Below are 26,789 nucleotides of genomic sequence, written 5' to 3' on the forward strand. Positions count from 1 at the left end.
CGTTTATTTCCTCCTTGACAATCAACTAAAACTCATTATTAATAAATATACTCACAGCAAGTGGCGAAGTTCATGTTTTTGCACCGTTGTAAGAACCAAATGTGTCCGTCAGAAAAGTCCAATAATATATGTTTGCACAGCCGGAGCAGCGAGAAACCAGGTCCAGCTCAACAAAATACATCAGCTCCACGCACGCGTTCTGTTTCATGCCGCCTCATAACGGTAATACATTGGTCGACGTCACGGGGGCGTGACTGAGGCAAACAGCAAATCAGAATCAGAATCAGAATCAGAATCAGAATCAGAATATTCCATTATTGATCCCAGGGGGAAATTGCTTTTGTTACAGCCACAGAACACATCACAAATGAAAGAAAAAAAACGTTAACAAAGACAAAAGAAAGAATAAACAATAAATAAGTGTATAATTAAGTAAAAGTACTGTTAAAAATAGGGATCAGAAACACACACATTACAGTAGTAAAAAAAAGTGGGATAGATAATAATAATAATAATAATAATAATAATAATAATAATAATAATAATAATAATAATAATAATAATAATAATAATAATGGACATAAATTAAAGTTTTATAGGATTCCAGTGGACACAAAATACGTCACAATGTTTACAAACAATCAAAGGTAATACTTTATTTATCTCAGGGGGAAATGACTTACTTACTTTTGTGATTTTATCATCAATTAAATACTTCTATGAGTTAAGTAATCCCCTCCATAGAACATAAAACCTTTAAATAGCATTAAATAGCATTAAATAGCCTAAATGACAAATATAGTTGTTGAACTGACATTGATTTCACTGTATGGATATTAATATTCATACAATAACTGAGTTAGGGATTTCAATCAGCGTCTTCCTTAACACATTGTAACACAATCAATGGATTCCGTGAAAATGTTGATATAAGTTGGGCAACTGATGATGTAATAAATTTAAGAATGTCATAAGATCTCTGGAACCTTGTGTGAAATGTTGCGTCATGTTTGAGTGAATGCTGCCACCTTGTGTCATCATTTATATAAAGTTTATTTAAAATGAAAAAAGATACAAAGCATTAAGGTTGTTGACAGTAGCAGATTTGCATGTTCTCACTGAGAGTTCTTGGAGTTTAGCTTCACTGAACATGTGTTTGGGTTTTCTTTGATGTTATCATCACCCACAGGAAACCAAAACATGTTGTGCTCTATGTCCCTTCCTTTCTTCACTATCACTAGGCAAATGTTGAGTTGAGGTTTTGTTTATTCAGACAAGCTTTTCAGGAATTTTTATTCTCCCGACATGTTTCGACTATCAACTGCCAGTCTTCGTCAGAGAACTTTTGCTGATTGCCTTTGATTGTTCCTTTGATGTTTCACTTAACTTCACATCACTAGGCCTTCAAAACCACTATTTGATTACCCACCATGAGGACATTGGAGTCGTCCATTATCACCAGTATAAATCCTGACTAGTGAACCAGAAACAGAAGTAGAAATACTCAGATGTAAAAGACTCACATTTTGGTTTTATTGAGCATTGACTAAATGTAACTGCTTGGTTAACATCAAAGAAAGAAGGCAAAACTACAGTGGAGTAGAAATACTAAAGTCAGCATAACATTTGTCCAGTTTGGATACCAAATAAAACAATGCACACAAATCAACTTTTTATTAAATGTTTGTAAATTAATTTAAGTTAAATTCTTGTGTATCCAAATGCTACAAAAAAAAACAAAAAAAAAAAAAAAACACTGGGAGCCGTCCCTGAAGAAAGAGTAAACCCAGAAAGGTAAAAAGTAACATAACATAGAAGATGTTTGAGTGTGAGTACAACACCAGCAGCCTCTGCTTTGTGACTCTGATCCTCAGGTGAAGTTTAAAATTTGATGACATAACTTAAAAATCTGTAAAAAATACAATGAAATGATCGTGACCCCATTTTGATATTGAGAATTTCTTCTCTTCTTTTTATAGAGTTAGGTTTGATCATGTTTGTTATACTGCTCTACAAATAAATGGTACCCAGCATTAGTGACAAATACTGTATCTGAGTACTACTGCATTTTATTTTAACAAGATTTATATTTGACAAAGTGAACATACAGAATAGTTATTTTAAGATTGTGTTGTTTTATTTGGAAAAAGAATAAAAATTAAAACATTTCAAAAATGCATTTTTAATCATTAATTTTTATTTCTTTTTATCAATTACTAGACATTTCAGGTGACCCTGTTTAAACTTCAGGCGTCCCCTAAGTGTTTTGATTGGCTAAGGTCTGTCAGACCATGCTTGACACTTCTTGTCACATGTTACTATTTTACAAAGGAAGTCATCACAGCAACCTGACTCTATGACTCAAAGATACAACTTTCCCTTGATATGTCCTATGGACTCAGACACATTTATTGTGTATATGATTCTTATTTGCCTCTTTCTTTTCTCAGTAAAACATGAACTTATCACCAAAAAAACAAAAAAAAAACAAAAACATAAACTTATCACACGTGCCTTCTACTCTACTCTGTGCTACTCTGGTATTTACATAGAGATAAGCTGTTGCATCATTGTACAGTGCAGCCCCTTTTCATGCAGAATTCCAGAGTTCGTTATTCCTGTTAGGGAGAGAATCATTTTTACCATCCAACTCAGGCCACCTTCCCTTGTCCACCTCAATAGGCTAAGAAGAATCAGCAGATAATAGACCCCACCCCTGTTTCCATGGGAAAATACAAGTTTAAGTGCTAGAATTTTTACTTCAGACTAATGACTAATGTTTTATGTTAGTGTTTAGACAAACAGAGAGGAAACTGATTGTAGGAAATCAAAGCTGAAAAGCAGCCAAGAGTAACTGTAAGATTTGCCCTACAGTCATCCCTGTTTATTAAAGGAGGAGTGAAAGACTGAATGTGTCATAAGTTTAAAAAAAACAGACACAAGAACTTTATGACATCAAATGGTACTTGAGTTTATTTATCTCTGAGATAAAGAACTGGGAAGGTAGAGGTAACAAAAACCTTAAACTGTTTAATGCACATTCATTTGCTTTGCAACTTATTAGATATTTAATTATAGGTTTATTTTATTTTTCATACTTGCACATAGAAACTAAATCTGAACAAAAAGCCAGATAGATTTGTCCTACAATAACCCCAAGTGAGGCAGAAAGACTCGGACAACAGGAATTTTTATTATGACTAAGAAACAAATGTGTTCACATGAATAATGTTAAGCCTTTTAAGGACTGTCACTGCTGGGTTATGTTAGGAAGTTTTCTTTATGATACAATCAAATCTAACGTGATGTGGGACGACGTACAAAAAACTTTAAATCTATGACTGAACATGGTTAGAAATAACACACTTTGTGTTTAACTATTCAGATCTGTAATTTCTCAGCATTTAAACTTGTGTAAAAGTTTTACAAAATACCAACTGGTGTTAGATCTGATACTGATAATGTGTACATACCTGTACATGTGACAATAAATTATAATCTAATAACCTTTAATCCTTAAAAAACTTCTTTTCATTTCTTAAGTGAGTGTTTTGGTAATTTGACTCTTCAGATTAAGTAGTGGCATCAGGTTATATTTCAAGTAGCGTTCACAGAGCTAAACAAAAAAAACCAGACCACAGGAGAACTAACCCAACCCTGTTTCCATGAGAACACAAGATAAACAACTCCTGTTTTTTCAGGCATCCATTTTATTGAAAAGTTACAAGTAATCAAGGTGAAACCAAAGACAAGATCTGTGTTACAAAAGTGTTTATCATAAATGCCATGTTATACATACGATATGAATAATTTTTTCACCACAATTTCATATCATTAAATGATTTTTTTCTATGTAATTATACATTAGCTTGATTGTGACCACCACCAGCCCTCCCTAAGGAAGGGTAAACTAGACTTTATTAGAAGGGGAAAAAAAAAAAAAAAAAAAAAACTTATAAAGGAGTTGGACACTGCAAACCACACTATATGATGTATCATCATCTTATCTACACAGAGTTGACCATGTATTCACTACACATATACTGTGTGAGTAAATATATATATTATAATATATAGCTTACATACTTTTAATTAGGAATGTCCCAATTACCATTTTTGGCTCCTGGGGCCTCATTTATAAACGCTGTGTACATACAAAAGAAAGCGTACGCCACATATAAGCAAAGTTTGGGATTTAAAAAAAAAAAATTAAAACAAACCCTGAAGAGATAATGTGCGCCCCTCCTCAGCATCTCTGACCCTACCGTACGCACAAAACCATGAGAAACGGGAAACTCAGACGCCAATAGGAGAAAGATGAAATTAAAGACAGGTCTGTGAAATTAATAGTTTGTGTGAAATAATCGAACACATTGAACATTTCATGACACATTTAAAAGATGCATTTGCAAAAACGGAGGAAAAAAAAAAAATCATACTGACGCCCGCAGGGAGTGAGTGACATGCGCGCACCTACAAATACAGTTTAATATTAATAATTGGAATCAAAATCACATGATCATTGCTTAAAACTGCCGATCGACCCCACCCCTGTTTCAATGGAAAAATACAAGTTTAAGTGCAAGAATTTTTACCTCAGACTAATGACTAATGTTTTATGTTAGTGTTTAGACAACAGAGAGGAAACTGATCGTAGGAAATCAAAGCTGGAAAGCAGCCAAGAGTAACCGTTAAATTTGCCCTACAGTAACCCCAGTTTATTAAAGGAGGAATGAAAGACTGAATGTGTCATAAGTTAAAAAAAAAAAAAAACAGACACAAGAACTTTATCACATCAAATGGTACTTGAGTTTATTTATCTCTTCATTAGGTAACCATATATTTAGGGTTAGGGTTTTCAATTACACATGTTCAATTACGATTACTGTGAACAGCATTTTTTCCCAATTAAAATTAAATATTTTTTTTTTATCCTTAGAAAGTCAATTACAATTATGTTCTCAGCTAGTAAAGGTAAATTACAATTACTGAGCCTGAAATAAATAACCTAATAAAAGTTAACCTTCCTCTGGTGTTAGCTTTCTGTTAGCGTCTCTTATAACAGGTCATAAATCAGCTGCAAAATACACTAAAATATCTATCATCTAATTTTTTTTCCTATCGATTGGTTACCTTGTTAGGCTTCCTAATCAATGAAATAATAGGTTTTAATATTTGGTGTGGGTGACTGAACCTTTTTGTGTCTATTAAAAAAAAACAAAACAAAAAAAACATTTTTATAGATATTTTATGGTAATTACAACTAGAATGTTTGCATTTCTTGAAGAAAATAAAAGTGAGGATGAAGGTGCTGGCCCTCGTCACAGTACGCTGCATTAGCCTAGCATTGGCATTAATCTATCATTAGCTTAACCTAACAATAGCTGATGTTGGCAATAATGTTGAAATGGGTTAAAAAAAAAAAAAAAAAGTTGAAAGGGGTTGAAAAAGCAGAAATGGGTTGAAAAGATTGAAAAAGTAAAAATGGGTGTTTGACCAGAGTTCTGCTCTTGTTACAGAATCCAAACCACAGAAACATTGTGTTTATCTGAAATGTGTTGTGACATTTTACCTTTTACTTCTTATTGTTCAGTGTGGTCTGAACCATAAGGATTCCTCTCATGTCATTAGGTCCCAGTCCTGACTCTCACATGAGAAGTGTGATATTCCATTGTTCCTAGTGTTGCTTTGGGGGGTTTGCTGGAGAGAAGCATGCTTTCATCAGCCCAGAATTCTCCCAGCTTCCTACCGCCTGCGTGTGTGTAGGTGCTGGTTTTACTTGTGACTAACTTAGAATAAAAGACAATTAGCAACACCCATGTCATCTTTCCTTGAGGCTGATCATTAAAGAACTGGGAAGGTAGAGGGAACAAAAACCTTAAACTGTTTAATGCACATTCATTTGCTTTGCAACTTATTAGATATTTAATTATAGGTTTATTTTATTTTTCATACTTGCACATAGAAACTAAATCTGAACAAAAAGCCAGATAGATTTGTCCTACAATAACCCCAAGTGAGGCAGAAAGACTCGGACAACAGGAATTTTTATTATGACTAACAAACAAACGTGGACACATGAATAATGTTAAGCCTTTTAAGGACTGTCACTGCTGGGTTATGTTAGGAAATTTTCTTCTCACAACTATATCTATCACTGAACCCAGATGACTATGGTCCCATTGAGGTGTTGTGTGACTGTTTAGAAAAAGTGAACTTCAGGATGAGTGAAAACTTCCTTCAACTAAACCATGACAAGATGGAGGTGATTGTCTTTGGTAACATGGAAAAGAGGACTGCTGTCAGCAAGTATCTTGAGTCTCGATCTTTAAAAGCTAAAGGCCAAGTCAAAAACCTTGGTGTTCTGATTGACTCAGATCTTACATTCAGCAGTCAGATCAAATCTATCACAAAAACAGCCTTCTACCACCTAAAGAACATCTCCAGAGTGAAAGGTTTAATGGCTCAGAAAGATCAGGAGAAACTGGTCCATGCTTTTATATCCAGCAGACTGGACTATTGTAATGGTCTTCTGACAGGAGTCCCCCAAAAGAGCATCAAACAGCTACAGCTGGTTCAGAACGCTGCAGCTCGGGTCTTAACCAGAACAAAGAGGTCAGAGCACATTACACCAGTTTTAAAGTCTTTACACTGGCTCCCAGTCAGCCTCAGAATAGACTTTAAAGTTCTGCTGCTGGTGTATAAATCTGTGAATGGGTTTGGTCCAGAATACATCAGTGACATGTTAGTCAGGTATGAACCCAGCAGGTCTCTCAGATCTATGAACACAGGTCAGATAGTGGAGCCCAGAGCTCACAGTAAACATGGTGATGCTGCTTTTAGTTGTTATGCTGCAAAGAAGTGGAACAAACTGCCAGCAGAGCTGAAGTTAACATCCAATGTGAACATTTTTAAATCAAAGTTAAAGGCACTTTTTTTCTCTACTGCGTATGATTGAGAGGGAGATTTTTAGTCATGTTGTTGATGTCATGATGATTTTACTGATGATTTTAATTGATTTTACTGATGATTTTAATTGATTTTACTGATGATTTTAAATGTTCTTATTGATTTTAAACAATTGAATGTTTTATCATGTAAAGCACATTGAGTTGCCTTGAGTATGAAATGCGCTATACAAATAAATTTGCCTTGCCTTGCCTTGCCTTACACATATACTGTGTGAGTAAATATACTGTATATATTATAATATATAGTTTACATACTTTTAAATAGGGATGTCCCAATTGCCATTTTTGGCTCCTGGTCTGATTTTCATAAGCTTACGGTGCACCCGCTGCTTGTAAGAGTAACAATACTTTTATCTTCAAATACCTCTAATATTGGGTCAATAAAATCAACCCCAATCCAATCAGGACATCCCTACTTTAAAGGCTTTATCTATATATAGTTTATTTATTCATCAAAATGTCTTTTACACAACTCTCCATTTCTAGCACAGGAAACCTTTCCATTACCACTTTGCTAATATTAGCTAGCTCTTCACTAGCATGACTCAATGACTGATGAGATCCTTTCTTATAAACTAGATAAACTGGCAAAGGCAGCATCACAAATCTTCCCTGAATGAACCTATTCAGGGATTTAAACTTCTTTTTAAGCACAATATTGATGACTCAGTTCTTCACAGGTAAAAATATGTAAAGCTTATTAAAGGGAAACATGTCTGAGAAGGCCTTAAGTCAGGGGTCACCAACCTTTCTGAAACTGTGAGCTACTCCATTGGTATTGAAGAGTCTGAAGGGCTACTAGTTAGAAAAGCACTTCTTAAATACTAAATATTCACTGTTTCACTTTAATTAGAGGGTAAGATAATAAGGAAGATTAGCAATAACTTAACTTTCTCCTAATTCATGCAATTGTTTCATTACATTTCATCCAAATGTATCATCTTCCTATTTTACTAGTCACTTAATAACAACTTTTACCTAATCGTATGACATGTAACATTTGTAAAATGTAACAATTTTTATTTTATGAAAATCAAAATGAGTTTGAATCCTAAAAAGTAAATCAGATTTTAAATGGAGCTCATTGGTGACTAGAGCTCCTGAGGGAACCTCACATGATCCATACTGGCTCCCTGGTGCCCACGGGCCCCGTGTTGGTGACCACTGCCATAAGTCTTTTAAATAATCAGGTTAATCTTACTGCTGTGATCTAAACCTGTAAATGAGGTGTAATGTGTCTTAGCTTCCACAGCTTTCATTCACTTTAACACCAGTGTAGGTTTCCCTAAGTTTACATTATTTCTGTACTTCCCTGCTTTCATAACCCTCTTATTTATGTATAATATAGATCATCAGAGTCCAAATCCTTTATATTGTCTCTAAGCACATGCCACATAGACACAGTGACATTGTGGTTGGACAGCTCAGCTTCCAGGAAATAAAATACACAATTTAGAAAAAAATAAAAAGACAGAAGGAAAAAAAAAGTCAGAAATAGTCATAAAGTATGAAGACAATATTTAAATATAAACCTTTCAAAATGTAGAAGCAGTACAGCCAGGATGGCTTTGTACTGAGTGTGCTGTCTGCAGCGCAAAGTGTGTGTGTGTGTGTGTGTGTGGGTGAAAATAGTTTAGAAATACTAATTCACTTCTCCAAGCTCAATGTCGTTTGCTTGGTGTTCCTCGTTGGTTGTCATCACAGACGTGTAGAATCTTTTGAACATGGAGAACCTATGTGACACAATATATGTTGGTTAATTCTAAGAAAAACAAATGCAAGTATTTTCATGTCTCAACATGATGAAAAATTTACCCGATTTCCGGTCCCATCCATAGAAGCACAACAATGGCAACAATGACCAGCACCACAAGTCCAATGGGCAAGAGGAGAAATAGACGGTTTCCTGAAAACAAGTTTTCCAGGTAAATACCACGAGGTAAATACTTGATGAACCACATATTAGAAAAGTTGTTTTTGCTCAAATGCAGCAACTTTAAGTATAAATGTAGTCGATCAGAATCTTTATGCCACGCGATGTAAAGTGTTGCAGTCTATGACTCAGTTGTCACCACTGCCACTTAATTACCTCTAACATTGAAAGATTTGGTTGAAAATCAACTTTTCTTCTTAGATTTATTTTTCTTAAATGAACCTAAATTTAAAACAATACACAACCAACAGTGAATAATAAAGCTTTGTTAGTAATTTGTGTAAGAAATGTCTTTCGTCATTCATATCACAGCCTCAAACACATGTAATAATCATTTATGAGTCATCGTCACTTTAGAGATTTCAGCCAATCAGCGTTTGCATATGTCGTCACCTCAGGATTACTCTTGTTATTGCCGCTCAAAAAAAAAAAAAAAACTTTCATTACTCTTTCCTTACTTTGATTCACAGTGGAGGGAGTGGGTTTGATGCTTTGAACCACAGTGGAGGGAGTGGGTTTGATGCTTTGATCCACAGTGGAGGGAGTGGGTTTGATGCTTTGAACCACAGTGGAGGGAGTGGGTTTGATGCTTTGATCCACAGTGGAGGGAGTTGTTTCACTACAGCTGACTGTAAAAGAAAAGACAATTTTGATATTTAAATTGTAAGGAGCAAACGTTCACTTCAGCAGAATAAACAGTAACAAAGGCAGAAATGCAAAGAAGAGCCAAATACTCACTGTTACATGGTACATCATTTAGATCATATAGAATCCTCTAAGACACCAGACAACAGAATATAATGTTAACAGGTGAGAAACATTTCACACAGCTCTTTCTTTAACTGAATAATAAATATTAAATACCTCTGAGATGCAGTTGTGCATGATGCCAATAAATGGAATACATTTCGTGGTTGTGAGTCCATTGCTGGTAACATTTATCACGTAAGGGGGTTTAGAGTCGTTCAGGTTGAAGATATTAGTGCCCTGAAATAAAGGTAAACACTATAAGTGTTAAACATGTCATATAACATATTACCTTCATCTATTAATAATACAATCTATCATCATTTATGATGATATTAAATAGAATTTTAATCACAAAACAATGTTTCTAAAGGTGTATGTGATGCATATTAATGATTCATAATCAACATTTCTAAGACACACATTCATTAATGTTTGAAATTAAATGCATGACTTACGTTTTTATGATGAAATGAAACATGACAGTCGGTGGGTTTGGGATCCAAAACCCCCTCTGGGTCTAACAACAGGTAGTGTGTGAGACCATCCTTCTGATAGGGACGGCAAGATAGTTTACATTGTACTACTATTATAAATGGTAGAGAAAGATAACCTGTAAATAAAGGCACACGGTACATTTGTATGTTAGGTCAATGATAACAACAGAATATTCTATCTGAGTACAATATGCAGACTGTGCATATTGGTGAATAATATGAATAAAATGTGTCTGAGGAGGTGTGTCAGCAGCATATGTCTGCATAGAGAGGCCTCCTGTTACACAGTAGATGTTTTAATGCAGATCAACCTCTCAGTGACTTTCACTTAATGATCTACATCTACAATGTTATAAAGAAAATTACCGTTATCACAAAAAAAAGACGTAAAGCAACACAACATTAGTAATGATGTGAACACCTCTGTGGTGTTACTAATGTTAGGGTTTATTAAAGTGTTCAGGTGGGCGGAGCCAGGTAGAAACCAAGGGTTTCTTTGATAAAACCTGCCAGCGACCAGGTTTAGTTCACGGACAATGTTGCCATGGTAACATACTCAGAAGAACATTCCTCGCGTTTAGGAATGAGATACTCAGAGTTTCCCTCATTTGAGCCTGAACATACTCAGAGTTTGAACATAACCCGCTTTATGGAATAAACCTCAGGTGACATGTTGTAAGAGTTACTTTTTAGATACTTACTTGTGTCCTAACAATCACAATACCGAGATTGGGATCAACTTTCTCGTGCTGAGATAAACTCACCAATGACTAAGTTATTCAATTTCACACCAGTTCATTCAACTAAAATCACAACTCTTTACAATGACTCTAAAGTTTGAATGGAACCTCGACACGAGAGCGTTTATTTCCTCCTTGTCAATCAACTAAAACTCATTATTAATAAATATACTCACAGCGAACGACGGATTTCATGTGTTTGCACCGTTGTAAGAACCAAATGTGTCCGTCAGAAAAGTCCAATAATATATGTTTGCAAAGCCGGAGCAGCGAGAAACCAGCCCTACAAAATACATCCGCCACTTCCAGACGACACTCGAGGTATTTCACAATGAAAACTTGCTGCACTGTGTTGTTTCAGCGCCCCTTGAACCACGTGACGAGTGGAGTGTTGGGAGAAATCAGGAAATGCCACTGTGGAGCATAGACATTATATACGTAGACGCATGCTTTTTTTTTTATTGAACAATTTCAAAATTACAAACACTCGATGAGGATAAAGCATCGACTGCTACAGCCCACTAGAGCGGTGTGCCATCTTGGACCGGTAGCAATCACTCCTACAGTGTATTACATCTGTAGAGGAATGATGTGTTTACACTATTAAAAGTTGCTCAATTCTAAAGCAATTTACACGGGGTTTGTTTGTAACAAACGTCAGACATGATAGATAGATAGATAGATAGATAGATAGATAGATAGATAGATAGATAGATAGATAGATAGATAGATAGATAGATAGATAGATAGATAGATAGATAGATAGATAGATAGATAGATAGACGCCGCATTAACTGCTGCCGCCCACTTGTTAGTTGCGTCAACAGGGCGGCCATCTTGGAAAGGTGCTACTGGCTCCTACAGTGCATTAAATCTATAGAGGAATGTGCTACACTATTAAAGTTGTCATAAATCACTCAATTCTCAAGCAATTTTCACGGGGTTTGTTTGTAACAAACGTCAGACATGATAGATAGATAGATAGATAGATAGATAGATAGATAGATAGATAGATAGATAGATAGATAGATAGATAGATAGATAGATAGATAGATAGATAGATAGATAGATAGATAGATAGATAGATAGAAATAGAAAAAAAGGAACCCAGAAAACGTTCAGATGTGCTCAGGTTTTCATTGACAACATTGTTTAAGGCTATACATTCCAAGCACCTTGTATCATAGTGTGACGTTTTTAAAAAATTAAACAGTTTGGAAATCGGTTCAAAATTTAACGGATAATTCTACTTAGAGATTGAGAAATACCTCTATATATATATATATATAGAGAGAGAGAGAGAGATAGAGAGATAGAGAGATAGAGAGAGAGAGAGAGAGAGAGAGAGAGAGAGAGAGAGAGAGGGTTTTCAAGGCGCGTCATCAACCCGGAAGTCGCCATCTTGGAGATAAAGCAGCAGGTGTACCAACAGCACACAAATGAGCAAATCCCGAATTTTGAGAGGAAATGGTGAACTATTGCCGTGTTTTTGGCTGTACTAATCGGTCAGACTGCGAAAAACTTGGAGTTTTATAGACTGCCAAAAGTTAGAACAGATCAGGGAGAACAATGTCTGTATTTTATAGCCAGTAGTTCTACATCAGGAGAGCAGTGACATGAGACCAGCTCACTGTTGTTGCACCAGTTGTTATTGGTGTATATGCAAACACCGCGGCCCTCATCTCTCGTCTTGCATGTCTATCCAGCTTCAGGTAGTCCAGTTTGTTCTCCAGGGAGCGGACATTAGAACGCAGGATGGAAGGAAGCGGCGTTCTCTGAGGATTAGCTTTTAGCTTTGTAGCTAGCCCCGCTCCTGCTTCTGATCACACCGCTGGTACGAGGCTCCGCTGCTTCACAAGTCAATGAATGTAGCCAGCTAGCAATCCGAGGCTTTTTAAATTTTTAATCTCCCGACATGTTTCGACTATCAACTGCCAGTCTTCATCAAAGGAGTTTTGCTGATCGCCTTTGATGGTCCCTTTGATGTTTCACTTGACTTAACATTACTTGGTCTTCAAAACCACAATTTGATTAGCTCTGCCCTGGACATCTGAGTTGTCCATTATCACCAGTATAAATCCTGGCTAGTTAACCGGAAACAGTAGAAATACGCAGATAAAACCAAAATGTGAGTTTTTTCATCAAGCATTGACTAAATGTAACTGCTTGGTTAACATCAAATAAACAAGGCAAAACTACAGTGGAGTAGAAATACTAAAGTCAGCATAACATTTGTTCAGTTTGGATACCAAATAAAACAATGCACACAATTCCACTTTTTATTAAATGTATGTAAATTAATATAAGTTAAATTCTTGTGTAACCAAATGCCTCACAAAAAAAACCACTGGGAGCCGTCCCTGAAGAAAGCGTAAACCCAGAAAGGTAAAAAGTAACAAAACATAGAAGATGTTTGAGTGTGAGTACAACACCAGCAGCCTCTGCTTTGTGACTCTGATCCTCAGAGGAAGTTTAACATTTGATGACAGAACTTAAGAAAACTGGAAAAATACAATGAAATGCAACAACTGTGCATATGGAAGTTGGATCATTGAATACCGAGATGAAAACATTAGTTTTGTCCAAAAGTGGAGAGTGAGCAGAGGCACTATACTCTATATACATAAAGAACTTAAAGTTATGGAGGAGAAATTCGCTTTAGTGAAATGTGTGCTTTGGATGAGCAGAAATGCCGAGTGCAAAAATAGTTTCTGCAATAGAAAAAAATACGATTGTCACTTTGTTCACACAGTTTTTGTACACAAACAAACACTCATTGACCGACACGTGTGTAAGTCTTCAAAGCTTCCGATGTTAAATAAGACTGCTCATTCTTAAAGCATGTATTCATATTTAAAACTGCTCATTGGAGGATTTTACATCTAAGGAAATACATTAAGTGAAGCACCCTTTATTGACCTTCAACCTCACTATGAACTGACTCATCCTTCCCTTTGTAACTCTCACACACACCGTTTTTAAATGTACACAGACACAACAACAAGAAGACAGACACTGACGGGACTGCATGGGATTCCTTATAAAAAAAATAATAAAAACAAACAGTGGGTTTCTATTGCTTTGGCTTGTTGCAGAAGAATCCTGCTGGAGCTGTTCTTCTGACGGACGGTGCAGAGACGTCACGCAGTCACGAGAGAGTGTCAGGAAAAGGCCATCAGCGTCTGTTCAGCTTCCACTAACTCTCCGCATCCGTCCTTGCTTTGTTTTTGTCTTTTTGTGGCAGACGGTTCAGGTTAGAAACCAAACGTGTCTTTTTGTGCAGAGAAGTCCATCTCCTCTTGGTCCCATTTGCTCGGAGACAGGCACTCGTCAGTGTTGAAGTCCTGAGGGTTTACCCCAATGTCCAGCACCTGGGGGTTACTGCGAGACTCAGCGAGTCTGAGGGAGAACAGGAGAGAAAAACATCACAAACTACAATTAAACCTCTGTCATCATTAAACAGGGACAAGGATGGGCAAAAGAATTAGAACAAATATCCGCCTGCCTTTTTTAGGTCGCACTTTCTAGAAAAACAGTGACACCTAGTGGGAATATTGAGTCAAAGCATATTGAATGGCTGACCGTTTTATTCAGATTTTTCTGCCATAACAAAAATACATTTTAATATTGAAAGGCAAAATAATTATTGCACATTAAAATATGAAAGATAATGCAGTTTATAAAATATGTATATAGATTCTTGTTATTCATGTTTCATGCATTTATTTCCATTTATTATTGTGTGAAATGCTATTCTCCTTTATTCTTCTGCTAATGTATAAACCAAATTTCTCCACTGTGGGACAAATTAAAGTCTTTTATCTTATATATTTAAAAAAAAAAAAAAAAAACTGTATAACTCTGATTCAGCTATTTAAAAATCATTAGATGAGAATTAATAATTTTACCAAACTGTATCGGAATATATCCATGTGTGTCCATTGGTGTCCTATAGACTCCATTTCCTGCAGTGTGTCATAATATCCTCAGTGGTCACATGTTGAGACGAAAGAACCACCTGTGACATCATCTGTTATTTGATACGATACGATCTCTGAGGTCCGTTTTGGATCCTGGTTTAAATCTCGTTTGCCCATCCTTATCAACACACAAACTTTAAAATGCAGAAATCATGTGAACTGTTCCTACTAATGACATGGACTTGATCAAGAATGGCCTGAGAGGAAAATACAATGGCTTGAACACAGTGTGGACATGTTAGACCTACATGTGAACACACACATACACATACACACACACACTCCACAGTCATTAATGATGCCTCAGAGTTGATAGCGTGAGGACGTGGACATTCTGAAAGTGACTTTTAAATGGTGAAATTAAACAAAAACTAGATTCTCTTGTTTTTCGTCCCGTGCGGCTGCGTGATTTCTGTGCGTCGGGGAAACATAATCAGAGCACGCGTGGGTTTTTCACACAGATGATGGAGGTGGATGGTTGGTCAGGAGAGGAATGAGGCATCAGTGAGGTGATTGAGTTACCTGAGTAGGATTCAAAGCTATCCAAACTGCGGCTGAGGGGCGCAAAGGAAACATCACAAGTCAAAGCAAAGACTCACAAACTGCAACGTCCACAGGTCAGCAAATCTAATATATCCATTAATAAAGGCAATTAAAAACCCATGTCATGAGGAGTCAGAAACAAACGTAATGCATTCTAGGACGTTTCTACTTCTACATCTCTTACAGGTGACGTTTGGCAAGTTGTACTTTGTCAAATAAGCACATATTATTTCAAAGTTGAACCTTAAGATCAATTATTCAGCATTTTTGGTAATTACTTCAAAACGAGGATCTTCATTCTTGGTCCTGGAGAGCGACAGTGCTGCATGTTGCTGATTAATATGTGATGATGCAGCTCTGCTGAAGGCTCAGTAACAATGACTCATCACTTTCAGCTATGTTGAAGGAAAAAAAAACAGCTAAAACAAGCAGGACAGCAACCCTCCAGGAACAAGATTGATATAAGATTACGTGTGTTTCTCTGTACGATCACGTCCAGTAGATGGATGTACAGAAGTGTTTTTACTTTATTCCCACTGTATTTCCTTGTTTCCTTGGTAAACGAGCAGGACAATGATTCACTTGACACCATTTTTGTTGTAGTTTGTTGGATATCCCAGTATTCCCGTGATATCACCTCACTCCACAAGACATTTAATTTCGGCCGAATTCGGATCTTTCCGTGTGAGCCCCCCAAAAAAAAAAACATCTGCCATTGTTTTGTGAAATGTGTTCGGAAGTCACTGTGGTGCAGAATGGTTGGCAGCAAACTCAGACATCACAGTTTAAGAAAGAAGTAAAAACACTTCCATGCATCCGTTTACAGGACCACTTCCCACAATGCAATGCGCAAAACATTTCTAAAAACGTCAATAAGAGCGTTTACAGTGGAGATAAACACAAATGTTTCAGCGGAAATTTCCACTTTTTACATTTTTCAAGCAAATTATTTTGAATTAATTGATGTATGAAGCATATACACTGTCTTTATCTGATTAATAAAAAAAAAAAGCAGCAGCTTTAATTAATATGAGGTCACTCATTTTTGCAACTCCAGTTGTTTGTCTACAATCTGAAAAGAGCGACATAAGGTAATAAGCGTTTATTAGACCTAACAAAAAAAAACAACTTGAATTTCTTCTCCATTCTTAAATTTAACAAGAGCTCTCAGCGAGCGCAAACATCTGCCACATGCCAAATCTCCCCTTTGCCAGATATTGGCAGTTATCTGGATCAATGATCCTGATCATGGTACTTGATCATCCACACTTTAAAGGACTGGAAGATATTTCTATTCCCATTAATAACGATAGAGTAGCTCCAAATGTATGGGCACCCCTATTTTCTTGAAAAATCGCTGTGAAATGGACAATCCCAATCAGATTCAGACAAAAGTTGGTGGGGTAAATGAGGAACCAACCTGACATAATTGAGTCAAATTTCATAAAGATTGGTCAATTACAAAAAATTAGCAAATTAAAAATATTCAGAAATTGTTTATTTAAAAATCTGAGACTTATAACTTAAAAGAGAAAATGAACTTCTGGACGGACAACAACAAAAAAAAAGCTTTAGTTTGTAAAACAGTTTGTGCATTGAAATAGAAAATAAACGTCTGAATTTAAAGCAATCTAAACATAACTACATAAAGTTTATCTTGTCAAAGTACAAGTGTTAAAAGGATAAAATTGTAAATAGGCGTGTATATACTTGTGTATGTGTGGACAGATGAATGTAGAGTGGATCACATGAATTGTATAATTATATAGATACACATCAATTAATGATGTGTTGTATATACAGTATATACTGTATGTATATTGATAGTGTAAATAGGTGTGTATTATAAGAAGATTATATGCATAGTGCTAGATATTACAAGGGGTAGGATCATACAGGCTTCATGAGCAGGATTTTTGTACCATTTATTCTTTCTTTGCCTTGTTTGATTATTACTATTATGATTACTACTATTATTATTATTATCATCATGTTTTTCTTTATACTTTTCTCTGTTGTGCTCAAGTTCGAAAAAAAAATTAAATCAACTCAAATCAAATGATGAGAGATAGGGACTTTTACATTATTCAAACTGATCCAGAATCAGTATAATTATCCAGATCCCCGACACATTTCAATTGAATCTTCCATGGTGTAAAGTCTATACATATACATATATATATATATATATATATATATATATATACACATATATATATATATATATATATATATTTTATTTTTTATTTTTTTCTTCATTTTGTCAAAATCCTTAAGTACTTTTGATGTAATCCTGCTAACAGAAAAATACTCTTAGGCTGAGGTAATAAAAATATTTGCCACAAAGCAGTGCCAGCAGAGGGCAGCAAAGACTCATAATCGTCCTATTAAACTACAGCAGAAACAAACTTGCTAGCTATAATCCCAGACTAATGCATGAAAATTATTTATATACTCAGAAATTTAACACGACCTGTCAGCTGAGGTAGAAAATAAATGACAATATCATCGGTGATGCTGCAAACTGAAGGGGACACTAAATCCTCATTCAGCTTAAACGGCACAATCAGCTCCTCCTAACTGAGGCCGATGTCAGCTCTGCCCCTTAAATTATTTACTCACGTCTACAATCAGACGCTTTTCTGTGATTAAAGAGGAAGCTTCACGCATAAACAGTGACAAAGTAGCGATGCTGGGGTGTAATTACAGAGCGCACAGAGAAATAATCATCTGATAATAGGGTTTCAGTGGCTTCTTGGTGCCTGATTACTGACACTGGAACCAACCTGTGCTGCATCTGCTAAAGAGGGTTAATGTAGCGCTACAGGGAAATTAAAGAATATAGGATGACACAGATGCAGTTTGTTTGGGAGGTGACCACCACAGCTCATTCTCTGATTCCTGAATGAAATCATTCATCACAGACGCCTCACCTCATATGTGTCTGCAATATCTGCCTGTGAGCATTTATTCCACTGCAGTAAAAAATACAGGACAAGTCTGAAACGCGGCTCCTCCGTAGGAACCAATTCTAATCTGAGACTCCCTGACCTCGTGTGAAATCAGTGTGTGATACGAAGCAGGATGTGGGCTATAAAAGCAGCCCAGACAGACAGCAAGACAGCGTCAGGCTGAGGGAGGGGCTTTAGTCTGCAGGTAAACAGTCCCCAAAGAGCAGCAGAGAGAGACTGGAATACAAAAACACACATCTTACCTTGAGAAAGCCTCGTCCAGACCGTCCTCCAGCTCCTGTTACACACAAAACACAGACGGGTGAGACTGGATCTGGACAGAAGATTCAGGAAACGGATCAAGGGTGGGATTGTGTGGATTTTGGCTTTGTACAGTACAAAATCTATTTCTAAAAAAGAAAATAATTCTGTTAATAAACACGTCAGAGGGGAAACAACTGATCACCATGGGTGGACTGGGACAAAACTTCAGCCCTGGCATTTTGTGTCCAGACCAACCCATTACATTATCAGAGGACACCATGTAGAAGCTGTTATTAAGTCAGTGATGCTCAACATGTGGCTCTTTATTATTATTCCCCCAGAAAACCTTAAAAGTTGAACACGTTTTAACCCCTTTTTACTTATTTACATTTAGCAACTTCCTTTGTCACATTTTTGCCCCTTTTCAAAAAAAATTCTATTTTTTCAGACTTTAGTTTCCTTTGGCCAATAAATATCCCTTATTTCCTATTTTTGTCCATTTTTGCAAGTTCTTTTTGATACTTTTATCCAAATTTCATTCTCTCTTTTATTTTTTTTGGCCACTTTTCATCTAAATAAGCTAACTTTTGCCCAATACATACCAACATTTTTGCCCATTTTCACTATTGTTTGCCACAATTTGCCATTACATACCACCTGGTTCCTCTTTATTTGCCCATTATTTGGCCACTCTTGAATGCTTTTAGCCCATTTTAGTCATTCTACACTCTTTTACACTCTTGCCATGTTTTTGCCACTGTTGGACCATTTTTGGGCACCTGTTACCATGTCTGCCTACACTTGCTCGTCAAAAAAAAACATAACTGACCGGCCCACTGCCCGGTATGCCAGATGGCCAGTCCATCCGTACAGACGGCCCCTGTTAAAGGACATTATCAACTGTTGTACAGTCAGTAAACGACTCACCTGACTGCTGCTATTATTTGTCAAACAACAGACAATAACAAATAAAAGACAGCTGGACACAAGTGAGTTTATAAAAACAAACCCTGAGCTTATGGTGGAGGGACAGTGGTCTTTTTATTCCATTTAAATTAAGGAACACTGTCAATCTATCAAAGCTATTGCAGCAGTCAATCCTACAAATCTACAACAGCACATGATGGTGTTTAAAAGATGCAGAACATCAGAGGATAAATACAGGACACGATCATAGTCTCTGGGATGAATCTTCATTGTAAGGAAACAAAAAAACGCAGAGCTGATGTAATTCTTTCATGTTTTTGTTATCGAATCATTTTCCATAATGTGATTCATGAATAGAATGAAAAGGAAATCGACTCGAGCAACAAGTGATGTAGCAAACCTCTGTTGTTGCTTTGATGCTCAGCCCTGATTCTCTGTTGTGTGTAAGATGAAGCAAACCCAACACAGCCCTGTGACCATTAGATAAGGCCAGCGCGGTTCAATGGGCCATTGTACAGCCTTTGAGGCCACGCCCCTGAATACAGCAGCTACTCTGCCTCAGCGCTCCATTCATTCCTCTGCTGAAGCCTCCTGTCTTACCCAGACTGTGTTGTTCTCTGTTGGGTGATCGTGTGCCGTCAAGGCCCCAGAGTCTCTCTGCTTGGTCCCCGAGTGGACATGAGCCGCCTTGGCTCCTTCAGCCAGATCCAGAAGAGTCCCAGTGGCCACTTCTATAAAGGAAACAACACAAAAAGTCTAACTTAACACTACATTACATTTATAAAATGCTTTAAAGTTGCAGAATGTAAAACGCTGATATATGAGCCTCATATCTACAGTATCTCATTCATCTGGCCATCTGTAGGTTGTCACTTAGTGATAAGTGAGCATTCAGTGACCCCCACCAGACTCTAATGAACTGTAATTAGATTGGCTGGTAATGGCTTTGCCTGATGATTAATGTGTGTCAATAGTGTGTGTGTGTGTGTGTGTGTGTGATTCTTTGGTTAACGTGGTCAATGAAAAACCACCTCAAGCTCTCTTTACTATCGACCTAACCTGAGTGTCCTTAGACGACCTTTGAGCCAGTGTTAACGCTGCTCTAAACGATAATTCATCAGATAAAGACACAGTGTAGACATAGTGTAGTTGTCATAGTTCAATAAATTGAATATTTGCCCAAAAAAAAGATATCAGATGTTAAAATTGTCACTTGTAAGTTTGTTTTATTCTCCCCTGTAAACACTTGTTTATCGTCATCGTCTCAAAGGTTTCGCGCATTGCATTGTGGGATGTGGAGTCCCGTAACAGATGCATGGAAGTGTTTTTACTTCATTCTCACAGTGAATTCTTGTGTTTCTTCGTCAAATAAAGACAGTGATTCGCTTGACACCAGTTTTGTTCCAGTTTGTTCCCAGTATTCCCCTTGACATCACCTCACTTCACATTCAATTATCGTCCGGATTCAGATCTTTCCGTGTAAACCCTAAAAGAAACATCTGCCATTATTTTTCCACTGCTGTGTCTCATGCAGGCCAAGTTCCCTTTGCTGACACAGGAAGTAGCGTTTCTATTTTAGAGCTGTGAGACTCTGACAGAAGAGAGAGAGTCCATGGTATCTAGTGACGTGTTAAATGCTGACTCATCTCTGACAAACCTCTGATCCCCTGAGCCTCTGTGATGTTCTGTGATGTTCTGTTGGATCAGCCTAAAGCTCTGCTGTGCCCGATCCTGGATTTGGGACCAGCTGGTGAAAACCTTTGGCAGGAGAAGTTGTTTAACCTTGAAAGGCCACGGGTTTTATCTCTGAAATACGCATTAGTGAGACCTCTCTAAAATACTGGAACATCTGAACGCATCACCTCCTTTATCTATTCATCCTCAGCTGTGAGGATGCTGTATATATGGAGAGAAAGCTAATTATTTCATTTACTAAGCTTCTACTTTATTCTTTGCCGCATTCCTGCAGGACTGATGCTCTCCAGGAACCAAGTCCGACACCCAACGTCCACATAACTTTTCTTTAACAACATGACTAGCTTTATTGCACTACTGTAGAATGTATTGGGCATGGGTCTGCAACCTGCGGCTCTGGAGCCTCATGTGGCTATTTGACTCTTATGGCTCCCTATAGTTTTAATAAATATATTATAATACTGAATTGTTATTTCTTACAGATGATATTGATGATTAATGACATTAACTTCAAATAAACTTATGGCAAAACAATTTGTTAACCTAAAAATAAATCAATTTGCTCAATAAGTCAATAAGCCACCTTCCTACTTCACCTTTCCTTGCACCTGTGGCTAATCTTGAGTTTTAAATCCCTGCTAAGATAACTAAACTAAAAAAAAAGAGATGTTATATGTGTGGGTAAAGATTTATTTAACTGTCAACATGCCGACTTAATATGCATCCTTGATTATGTTGGAAGAAATTAGCATGTGTTGACCGACATGATCACGTGTTATATTTTGTAGCCCTTCAAATCCATTAATTCATCAAATTATTCAATATTATTTTAACTGTATAATATTTTATACATTGAATTGTCTTCATTAAGAAGTTTTTTTTTTTTTTTTCCGGCTCTGGATTAACTTTAATCCAGTTGAGATTAGGCAAAATGGCTCCTTTAAGAGTGAAGGTTGAAGACCCCTGGTATAAGGTGTGTGACGGTCCCAGTTTTTCATCACCATATAAACCGATTGATTGAAAATTCGTCACAGGATTAAACAAAAACTGCAGTGTTTTACTCTTTTGAACCAGAAAGCCTTACAAAAAACCATTTCCTGGCAAAATGAGACACAGAGATCAGAAGAATCATATTAGTCTAAAAAAAACATGCCTCTGCATCCAAGTACAGATATGTTAGGCCTTCTCACAGGAGGGGATCATCCTTCAAACGCATGTTCGCTGGGATTTGCTACACATTCAGGGTCACAGACCTCGTTTCTACAGCGTTGGTGGAGATTTGGACCCTGGCTGCAGATCACTTGTCTCAGCCAAAGGATCATAATAAGATCACGGAGCACATATCTCTATGTTATGAGTTTCCAGGCTGTCCAAAACAGCAACCTCTGACATTTCAGGCTACAGAAAAAAAACTAACAAACATCAAAACAGTGAAACAGCAAAAAGACGCACAAATACAATGGAAAAACTAAAGTAGCTCTGACAACAAAATGCTTCTAGTTGTCTTTTCTTCTGTCTCATGGACAAAACATTGATGGGAAAATGCCTGCAGGCTCAGTTAGACACTGTTTAGTGGGAGTCTAACAGAACAATCAGGGCATAGAGAATGAAGGCCATGATTGAATAGTCTGTTTGTCTGTGGCCTGATTTAAATCAGTGATGGTTAAATGTCACAGCGATATATTTGTTTTAATAGATCCACAGAGCAGCAGTGCAGCTTTGATGGCTCAAAATTATGCACATCATTATCATTATTATCTAAGCTAATCAACATAAAATGTCATTTGCTGTTGATTTCAAAAGGAAAAGTGACATTAGGGCCGTCTGCTGACCTGCAGTCCAAAAACAGGTCAACGTTTGACAAGTGGGTGAAGATTCCTCCTTTCCCAGAGAAGACAATGGCTGTCACAGACCGAGGGGAACAGGCGCATCTCACCCGCACTTTCATAAAAACAAAAAATAATTCCTACCATTTTTTGGAGTATTCTTTATTCATCCAATAAAGATGAATGGATGAACAGAGGGATTTATTGCTGAAAATGTATTGGTCCATTTAGAATGATTGAATGGTGAGCAAGCCAATCACAGGCAGCCATTTGACAAAGCTGCTGTTCCGAGAAGATAAACAAGGTGTTAACAGTGATGAGTAAAGTGACAAAAAATTAGCAACAGAAAGCAAAAATTGGTCCAAAAGTGGCAAAATTGTGGCAAGAAAAGAGCAAAAAAGTGACTAAAATGGACCAGAAGCAGCCAGGAGTGGCAAAAAAAATTCCCAAAAAGAAGAAACAGGTGGTATGTAATGGCAAAGGGTAGCTTAAATGTGGCAAATAATAGTGAAAAAGGGCAAAAGTGTAGAACAAAAAGAGGGAAAATGTAGGGAAAAAAGGAAACACGTGTTGATTATTGAGCAAAAGCTAGCTTATTTGAATGAAAAATGGCACAAAAAATGGTTAAAGGACAAAAATTGAATAAAAGTGTCAAAAAGCACCAGCAGCAGATATTTATTGGCAAAAGGAAGCTAAAATCTGAAAAAACAAAACAGCTGTCAAATGTTTGGGGAAAAAGGGCAAAAATGGGACAAAGGAAGTGTCAAAAATAGTCAAAGAAAAAGGTAAAAGGGGTCAAAAAGTTTCCCCCTTTTACGGTTTTCTGGAGGAATAATAATTACAATTAAAACAAAGAGCCACATGTTGAGCATCACTGACTTAACAACAGCTCTATCGTGACTTTTGTAAATTAATTTAATAAACTAAATTGGGAGTCGACGGTTGCCTTACACTTAGAACACCCCCTGAAGGGGAGAAAGCAGGACGTGACTCACCTCCTTCCTTTAGACTGCCTGAGCTGTCCGACTGGGAGCTGCTGGCCCCTTCACTGTCAGACCCCGTCTTTGCCCGCTTCTCCTTCTCTGTTCACAGAGAAAAGAAACAAAACAACAACCGTAATTGTAACTGTTGCAATTGTATCTGTCTTCAGGCAAAAGCTGCTGCTTTTAAATAACCTGCAAACTCCCAACAGACACAGTTTTCCCCTCCACATCTATCCCTTTAATCTGCATTTCAACCCAGAAAGATCACAGCCACAGATTTTGATTTACCTGCATCCTTTGACAACATGATTTCAAAGCTGCAGAGTGAGCGCTGCAGCATGTTGCACAATGTAAGGTGTCCATATCCACAACAACCACATTCTTGCTGCAACTCATGTTGTCACGTCAGACTCTGACAGAATTGAACACTGTCTTGATAAATATATATTCAAGCAAAACAAAGGAAAAAAAAAGAAAAAGTTTACATTAGAAAATGTGGTTTGGATGAATTTGTCTCCTGCTCCCCTGACATACTTTTACACTGTCACTTGTGGTGTTGACATAGTTTAGTCTATCTTTCACTGCGTACTTAGATGTTATACAGACTCAAGAGTAAAAAAAAGGAACTAAGCTCACATCAATCATTAAATTGATAGTTAAACAAATGTATCTCTTAAAAAAGTTTTAAAAAAAAACTATTTTATTTAAAATTTTAACAATAATGTAAAAACTGGATAGAAACATTGGAGTATTTGATGACAACTTCCTGCCAGTCTCAAACAGCCGTTCTTATTAAATGAACTGGGACGCTTTCTTTCACTTCCTTTGCACTCTGAGTAATCTGATAAAGAATATACCAACTTTAATCAGAATAAGTGAACTTTAAATATGGATGAATTAATTGAGAGATTGATTGCTAATAACAATCAACAGTAAAAGAAATCTTAAAATGTCCAACCCAAAAATGTAAAAACAGCTGCTGCTCTTTATTAGGAGCAGAGGCAAAAATCTGTCACACAATATGAACCAATGCTGGGAAATCCTAGTCCTGGAGGGCTACTGTTCTACATGTTTAGATCCAACACAGCTTTGATATGATGTGAACCCACTTCTAACAAAACAGCAATTTGCTCTTCAGATCCAGGCAAGTTCTGCTTTAACAAGAAACATCTCCACTTTGGGGAAAAAAACGTCTTTGTTTGCAATATTGACAGTGTTTCGAAACTCTCCAACATCGAGGAGGAACTGAAAGTTTAAAAAGATAAAAAAAAAAAATCAGAAACTCCCACAAAAAACACAACAGCTTTGAACCTTTATAATATGCAGTGAACCCCATCACTGTCAATGAAATCCACATTTCTCTTTCATACAGTGAGAAGAAATCTGTATTTCATCATCTCCCTCCAAAATAAAAGCTTCCCTAGAGTGTAGGTAGCTAAGTGTTCAATTCCCCGGGGTCTCATTTTGCCTGATGTGTCATTTTCAGACTGAAAACCGGATCACTGGCTATCAACACTGATATGGAAGGCTGTCAGTAGCTTCCTGTATCATTCAGAGTGAATATTTTATAAATACAGATTTAGAGGCTGCTAGGGTATCCAGGAATATGTGGGTGACCATGGAGATCCACTGTGTGCAAACTAAACAGACCCAACAGTGAGTCCTGGGGTGTTTTGTAACTTTAATGAAACAGATAGGGGGAAAATTCTCCCTAGGAGCAAAATCTTTCTTCATCTTCTGCATTACAAGAGGGAACCATGACTTCCATCACCCCTCACAACCTCGACAAAGCAAAAAAGAAACAGCTCATTAAAGAAAGGCGGATACTACGACTGAAAGGGGAAAAAAACAGAAGGAATGAAAAATACATGGAGATAAAAATGAGTTAACTGAACACGTTTTGATATTCAAGTCAGAAATATGGGAGAAACTGAGACAAGTTCAAGGCTTTCCCTTGATCTTGAGAGGAAAATTTCCCTTCAGTGAAAATGTTCCCACATGAAAACAATCCAATGCTTTGGTTGGATGTAAGCGTGGTTATCTAAAGGGAAGGCTCTGAATGCAACAGGATCAATGACACTGACTCTTTCTCTGCTGCACACACACAATTATTTACAATTACTCCCAACCAACACCCCCCCTCTGCCCCACCTTTCTCTGCACTGTCCCTTCCCCCCATCAAATCTACAGAGGAAAGTGATGCTGAGCACTGTGAGCAGAGGAGAGAGAGTGTGTGTGTGTGTGTGTGTGTGTGTGTGTGTGTGTGTGTGTGTGTGTGTGTGTGTGTGTTTGTTGACAGATGTGAGAGAAATCAGAGACGACCATCCAAGTCTAAGCGCTGCACATGTCAAAATGAGAATGCTGAGCTGCTGTTACACAGTAAGAAGCTCGATTACACTAGAGTCATGCGTGCATTAAATCACATGTTCTGCTGAGCTGTGCTTATGCAGCACTTTGACTGTAATACGTCCCAAAGAATGAGAGAGCACTGTATATTCTCTGTAGTTCACGTGTGTTACCATATTTCAATGACTGTGTAGAAGTATGAGGCAACACCTACAACCAATTTAAAAAGTATGTCTATTTCCTTTTGTGGGGTGGTTTTGTGGATCGATTAAACAAAGTATAAATATAAATGCACTTTACTGTACAAAAGTACAGAAATGAGGAAATCTCACAGATGTTGATGGCGCATGTTCATTTTTGTTTGTATTGTTTTGTTTTTCCTAATA

At 37.0% G+C, this 26,789-nt stretch overlaps 2 protein-coding genes across 3 annotated transcripts in view; both read right to left on the reverse strand.

Annotated features, from left to right (window-relative positions):
• Positions 1-7,122: 7,122 nt before the first annotated feature.
• LOC114456145 (uncharacterized) lies at positions 7,123-11,249 on the reverse strand. Of its 2 annotated transcripts, none has more exons than XM_028437722.1 (7): positions 11,065-11,249; positions 10,110-10,202; positions 9,769-9,891; positions 9,643-9,679; positions 9,363-9,533; positions 8,787-8,877; positions 7,123-8,704 (listed from the first exon to the last, which is right to left on the reverse strand). In XM_028437722.1, the coding sequence occupies exons 3-7, from the start codon at positions 9,787-9,789 to the stop codon at positions 8,614-8,616; spliced, it is 411 nt and encodes a 136-aa protein (XP_028293523.1). In that variant the 5' UTR covers positions 9,790-9,891; positions 10,110-10,202; positions 11,065-11,249; the 3' UTR covers positions 7,123-8,613. The 2 variants fall into 2 exon arrangements, with proteins under 2 accessions (XP_028293523.1, XP_028293522.1); XM_028437721.1 differs by having other exon boundaries at positions 10,110-10,264.
• A 1,904-nt stretch (positions 11,250-13,153) lies between these two features.
• The window catches only part of ldlrap1b (low density lipoprotein receptor adaptor protein 1b), a 44,953-nt gene continuing 31,317 nt past the window's right edge, over positions 13,154-26,789 (reverse strand). The window contains exons 6-9 of the mRNA XM_028437720.1: positions 24,070-24,156; positions 20,154-20,284; positions 18,626-18,660; positions 13,154-14,287 (exon numbers count right to left, since the gene is read on the reverse strand). Coding sequence (XP_028293521.1) covers positions 14,143-14,287; positions 18,626-18,660; positions 20,154-20,284; positions 24,070-24,156 — 398 coding nt within the window. The 3' untranslated portion in view covers positions 13,154-14,142. The remainder of the gene's footprint in view (positions 14,288-18,625; positions 18,661-20,153; positions 20,285-24,069; positions 24,157-26,789) is intronic.

This window comes from Gouania willdenowi, chromosome 22 (genome assembly GCF_900634775.1).
Source record: "Gouania willdenowi chromosome 22, fGouWil2.1, whole genome shotgun sequence".
Lineage (NCBI taxonomy): Eukaryota > Metazoa > Chordata > Actinopteri > Blenniiformes > Gobiesocidae > Gouania > Gouania willdenowi.